The sequence below is a fragment of the Pteronotus mesoamericanus genome, unplaced genomic scaffold (genome assembly GCF_021234165.1).
Source record: "Pteronotus mesoamericanus isolate MK-2021 breed Mesoamerican mustached bat unplaced genomic scaffold, CSHL_Meso_final contig_100, whole genome shotgun sequence".
Classification (NCBI taxonomy): Eukaryota; Metazoa; Chordata; class Mammalia; order Chiroptera; family Mormoopidae; genus Pteronotus; species Pteronotus mesoamericanus.
In genome coordinates this window covers 18,535,057-18,541,197 of record NW_026554999.1, presented here as the reverse complement: position 1 = coordinate 18,541,197, position 6,141 = coordinate 18,535,057, and the positions used below count along the sequence as shown (strand labels likewise).

Below are 6,141 nucleotides of genomic sequence, written 5' to 3'. Positions count from 1 at the left end.
TCCTTCCGGGTGGTGGATAGACTGGGGGTCCTATGGGTCCTATGATGCTACCCCTGAGCTATGTTGGCATTGGGTTTAGAAGTAGGACTTATTCTGGGCCCTCAAGAACGGGCAGGACTTGGGGAGTAGGAGAGATTTCAGGAAGATAGGGGAGGAATATGAATAAAAAAGTGGAGAGGGGGACATGCAGTGAGGGAGCTCTCCTGATGGGAGCAGACGGAACATGCAGAAGGGAGAGGCAGCTGGGAGGGTCCCTTTTCCTGCTAGAGACTGGTGGAGGTAGGGGGCTGTGTCAGTGAGGGTGTGGGGTCCACTGTGGGGCTGGGGGCTACAAAGGGTGAGGAAAATGTGGCCACCCCACAGATCAAGGTCAGAGGGGCCTCAAAAAATGTCTGCTCAATTAGTGGAGACCAATGCCTTCTCCACTTTCCTGCACCCCAACTACAGCCAAAAACACATGAAGCCAGGCCAGGGCCAGGGAGCTGGAACGCAACTTTGAGGCTGCCTGTGAGGAAAGTGGCCTCTGATCCCACTGCAGCCTGCGAAAATGTCTTCCTGGCCCTATATCGCTGGCTGTCAGGATCACAGGGGCGAGAAGGCAGAGTCTCAAGCCTTAACAAGGGTGGAGACAGTCACAAAAGAGTGTGATGAGGCTGGCACGCTGGACACGCAGGGCTGTGTGAGCCAGAGGAGCGGCTCTAGTATCCACACTGGGAGGCAGGGGGCAGAGACTCCAGGAAGGTTTTCTGGAGGAGGTGGTACCTTAGCCAAGTCTCGAAGGCTCATTTAGCCAAGTAATGAACAGGGGAACTGTGTCCAGCCTGAGGGAACAGCATGAGTAAAGGAGCAGGGCACACTACAGAGTATTTAGAGAACAATTAATTAGTAGTTCCAAGAGAGGCTGGGAGGGGTGGGCAACTCGAGAGAGCCAGTCGGAGTGGCCATGAATGGCTGGCCGGGGAATTCAGAGTTTCACCCCAGGGCAGTGGGAACTCTGGATGACTTGAAAGCAGGGGAGTAGCACCCTGGTCAGGTAGCTCAGTTTGTTAGAGCATCATCCCAATATGCCAAGGTTGCAGGTTTGATCCCTGGTCAGGGCACATAAAAGAATCAACCAATGAATGCATAAGTAAGTGCAACAACAAATCGGTATTTCTCTCTCTCAAGTCAATTTTTAAAAATGTAAGCAGGGGAGTACTTAGTTCATTCCAAACCCAGCTGTTTCACAGTTGCGCCTCACTCACATCTTAGGCCCACATCCTACTCCAAGTAGCCAGGGCTGCTCAACTGTGAATGGAACCAGAGACATCAGGGGTCCAAGTCAGGTTAGGATAATGAAGCCTTAGCTAATCAGAGTCAACTTGACCCTTACTTAGGCATTACCACATCCTACCCCTTCTTTGGTTTTCTAAGGAAACTAAAGTCCAGAGACGGGCAGTGACTTACTTCAGGTAGCACAGCGCAGGGGCTCAGCCCCCTCCTGCTGCTTTCTACCTGATTGCAGTCCTCGTCCTTGCTGACACGTGCTGCTGTTGACATCTTCTCAGTGGGAGCTGCAGGCTGATGAGGGGCTGGAGAAGAGCTGAATGGGGACCAGGAGAGGCGGGTAGGGCCTGGCCAGCCTCCAAGGCTCACAGCTGTGACCCCAGGTTCCTGGGTCCCCCTGCCTCCACTTTGCTGGGCTCAGCAGGCCTGGGGACTCTGGGCAGAGGTGGCAGACCCCCTCTCACGAAGTGTTGTCCAACACAGAGCACCCTTCGATTTGGAAAGGGATAGCGGTGGAAGTGGAGGGGAGATGTATCTGACCCAGCACATTTATGGGGCTCTACAGTCCCCAGGTCCAGACCCCATCTACCTGCTCCCTGTCCAAAGAGGCCTGCAGGCTGCTGCTGGGCCCTCATGCTGCCCTGCCGCCAACTCAGTTACTGGCCCATCTGCTCTGTGGGGAAAGACTCCTGCAGGAAGACTCTCCTCCAGGAATACCATTTCCTCTTCCTGAAAAGGTGGGAGGAAGTACATCCATTTCCTTTGGCTTCCCCCTCAAATCTGTTCTCTCATACTCAGCCTCCCTTGGTCATTTTTGTTCCCTCCCCTCCCCTCCCCTAGGACCCTTCGCTTCTCTCACCCCTCCACCTTGCCTTACCTGTCCCTCCTTCCCTCTATATTCCCTAACATCGCTTCCGCGGACCAGGGAGAGGAGCCAGGACGCAGGCCCTTTCTTTCCCAACCTCTCTGCAATGCCTCCTCAGACCCTACTGGCATAAGCACCACCCAGGGCCCCAGGGAAGCCTCTGTGATGGTTGTCATGCTAGTGCCCCCATTTGTCTCATGGCTAATTTGGGGAGAGGGACATCTGCAGCTCAGCTCAGCTGGAGACCCGGCCTCTCATCCACCATGGGGCCACCTGTGCTACCCACCTGCCACAAGGTCTGTGTGCACTTCACAGGCCCCGTCCCCACATGGATAGGCAGACTGGCCATCCTAATTCTCCGAACTTGGTCCTACCCCCACAGGAGCTTCTAGATCAGACAAAACTCCAGGCAGACACGGGAGCATCAGAACTGCTATTTATTTTTCTGCAACCCCCAGGCTGGCTGGCCTCTTCAGAGGGGCAGGCTACAGACTCATATTTGGAGAGAAAGGAAGGGCATGTGTCCAGGAGGGAGGGGCACAGGCTGAGGGAGGAAGAGTGAGGACAGGAAGGCCACCCCGGATCCTCCAGTCCTGTCTGAAATGAGGACAGAGGCTCCAGAGCCCTCCGAGTCATCAGAGAGTGCCAGTGGGCAACAAGAGCTCAAGCAGGGCACTGAGAACCTCAGAGCCACACCAGCCACTGCTCCTCCATCCCATTCCTTTCCCCTGTGCCCTGTCTGCATCAGTCCCAGTCCCTGGAATTCTATCAGTGAGGTTCTGCCCGGTTGGTTGGGGCAGTACCATGTTGTCACGCTGCCCCCATAGGGAAGCATGGGCCATGTGAGTTATGGGATCAAATTCTGTCCTAGTCATCAGCTTTGAGCAAGTCTAGAAGTTGAGGTGGCAAGTATTCCAGAAGAGATGAGAAGGGGAGGTAGGAAGATGTGACGTCCCCCATGCAGGCCTTGGGAGTTACCAACTCTGGACCTCAGCAGGAACGTCCACAGAGTCAGAGGGAGGAGCCAGGGAGGCCTTGCGGCTGCTCCAGCCCAGCTGGGTCAGGCAAGGCTAGAAGCAAGTGAAGAAGAGGAAGAGGAGGAGGCTCTGGCCCATCAGGAGCAGGCCTGGGGGCTGCTGCCCAGAGACCCCTTCTCCTGCTGCTGCAGCCTCTGGGCCCCCAGTTCGGCTGAGGTAGATGATGACCACGTTGTCCTCAGGACCCGATGGCTGCACTTCATTGTCAACTGTATAGCAGCCCTTACCCTCGGCTGCTTTGCCATGAAACCTGCGCCCCAGCATATCCTCGCCCCCCTCGCCCGGCGTAGCCAGTGCCACGTTCACTGAGCTCTCAGCACTTCCCAGCTCATTGGTAGCCAGACAGCTGTAGGTGCCTTCCTCCAGCTTGCCAAAGTCGGGGATGAGCAGGCTGCCATTGGCAAAGGCTTGGAAGCGTGGCTGGCTGCTGGCTGCCAGGGCACCAGGCAGGGCACGCCCATCAGCACCCACATTGGGGCTGGCGATCTCCACCGTGCCACCAGGCGTCTGGATGTGCCAGTGAAGCTGGGGGGCTGGCTGCCCCTCCACGTCACAGTGGAGTGCCAGCACAAAGCCAGGGCGCAGCTCGGCACCATCCTGGCTGGGTTGGTAAGTGAGTTGCACCAAGGGTGCTGAGCAAGGCAGCGGCAGCAGGCGGTTCAGCGGTGTGCCCTTCAGCACATGGGGCGAAGTACAGGTGATGTTGTCCTGCTCTGGGATGGATACGGCTGTGGTCAGGGCCCATGTCTTGAACCACATGATGCCACAGGTACAGTCAAAGGGGTTGTCATTGATCTGCAGGTGGGACAGCGCAGTTAGCGGTGCAAAGGTGCCCTCGGCTAGTGTGTGCAAGCGGTTGTGGTTGAGCTGCAGCGAGCGCAGGGCATGAAGACTGCTGAAGGCATCTCGTGGGATGAAGGTCAGCTCGTTGCTGTCCATCTTGAGCAACTGGAGGGCACTGAGGTTGTGCAGGTCGCTCCAGGCAAAGTCAGAGATGAGGTTGTGGCTGAGGTCCAGGCTCTTGAGATGGCCCAGAGAGGCCAGAGCACCAGCGGCCACTGTGCGGATCTCGTTGTGTGCCAGCCACAGCGACTGCAGCAGGGGGACCTCCCTGAAGGCATCCTCTGGCAAACTAGACAGCCGGTTGGCCGACAGGCTCAATGTAGTCACGTTGGCTGGGAAGCCGGGAGGCACCGCCTCCAGGTCGCGGTAGGCACAGTCAGCTATCTGGAAGCCGTACTTCTCCCCACAGTCGCAGGGCTCAGGACAGGCCTGCCCCAGGCCCAGGAGGACCGCCCAGCACAGCAGACACAGCGCCTGCATCCTACCTCCTGCAGACAAGGACATGCCACCGAGGTGACTCCAAGGCCTCATGGAAGGCAGTCATCCCAGTCAGGACCCCAACCCAGAGCGCTTCCCCATCAGAGCCCTGTCCCACATAAGCCGGCTAAGACCCAACACCACTTAGCCCACCACCCCAATTCTACAGAATGGGAAACTGAGGCCCAAGGAAGGGTCAGGACTTGCCCGAGGTCATGCAGCCAGGAGAGATGAAGACAGGATGGAAGAGAACCCCAGCTCCTCCTCTGAGCGGAAAGCTCTCCCTGCCTCGGCCAGCTCCTAGCTGACTTTATGACTTGAAATCTGTTTTCCAGGCGCCCCCTCCCCCAGCACTCTGCGGAACCTCCCTCCTGCCGTCCCACATCCTGGCCACAGTCCCTCCCACCGGAGCCCCCCATAGGTATGCTTTGCCCTGGCCCAGACAAGGGCCCTTGTGCAGCACACACCACCCCCATCCGCCCCCCACACCCCCTCCTGCTCCTACTGGCCCTGACCACAGCAGACACCAGGCCCTTTCTACAGAATCACCCCCGTGGCCTGTTCTGTTCAAACTACACCAGGCAGCTGCCTAAATAAACCCTACCAGGACCTCTCAGCCGGTTTGGGTGAGGCCAGAGGCTCAACCCAACCCAAATGCTGCTGGGATTTCCAGGGGCTGTGGTTGTTGGAGCGGCAGATACCCCCCGGACAGGTCCAAACACAGGATTGTCCCAAGCACCCCGAACCAACAGGAAAGTACTCAGGGGGGCCCCTGGGCCTAGCAGGCTTCTCTCTTCTCCCTCTGGCCCTTGAAGCCCTCCTCCCGCTGGCTTACCTTCAAAGTACTCTTTCTTAGTCAAGCTGAGCCTCTCCTAAGATGGAACCAGGAAGCAACAAAGGCCGAAGTTAGCCCAGGACAGTCTGCAGAGCCAAGGGCTCCCAAGAGAAGAAGTTGCTGGAGGAAAGGACAGCCTGGTCCCTGCACCCCGAGCCCACCCTTCCCCAACAGGGTGCCTGGGCCCAGCTGCTGAGCTGCTGCAGGAAGGGAGCCCAGGCAGCCTGCGCGCCTTCTTCCAGCAAAACAACTGCTTTTCTCCAGCAACGAGGACCTGTGTTTCATAAGTGACACCAGAAACTTGAGGGGGAAGATGCCAAATTTTTTTGGCTATTTTCTCTCTCTCTCTCTCACTCACTTTTAGCAGCTTCAACTTCCTTAAAGGCACAGCACTAGCTGGACAGGACCCAAGAAAAGATGCGGCAGAAGGAGTTTTATGGCGGGAAGGGGAAGAAATTGAATCTCAAAGAAGGTGAGAGACTTCTAACCTCACTTCAAACAGGAACAAAAAGAGAGGGGCCCTTTTCTAAACTGGGGCCACATGAGTGATGATGTGTGTACTAATGTGGGCATGTACGTGTGGGCATGACGTCTTCGTGTGGGGATGAGTGTGAATGTGTGTTTGTATGGATGTGGGCGTGGGTGTGGGACTGTGTGTGAATTTGTGTGTGCTTGTGAACATTTGAGTGTGTGTGTTTGAACAAGTGTGAGGCTGTCTTTGTGTGTGTATGTGTGAGTTTGTGTGTGTATTTGGGCATGTGTGTGTTTGTGTGTAGGAGTGAGTATGAATCTCTTTGTTAATGTGTCTATTTGGGTGG

General features: G+C 56.5%; 1 protein-coding gene across 1 annotated transcript; it reads right to left on the bottom strand.

Moving 5' to 3' along the window:
• Window positions 1-2,610: 2,610 nt before the first annotated feature.
• Window positions 2,611-5,468, bottom strand: ISLR (immunoglobulin superfamily containing leucine rich repeat). Its single transcript, XM_054584969.1, has 2 exons — window positions 5,324-5,468; window positions 2,611-4,499 (listed from the first exon to the last, which is right to left on the bottom strand). The coding sequence occupies exon 2, from the start codon at window positions 4,489-4,491 to the stop codon at window positions 3,202-3,204; it is 1,290 nt and encodes a 429-aa protein (XP_054440944.1). The 5' UTR covers window positions 4,492-4,499; window positions 5,324-5,468; the 3' UTR covers window positions 2,611-3,201.
• Between the last annotated feature and the right edge of the window lie 673 nt (window positions 5,469-6,141).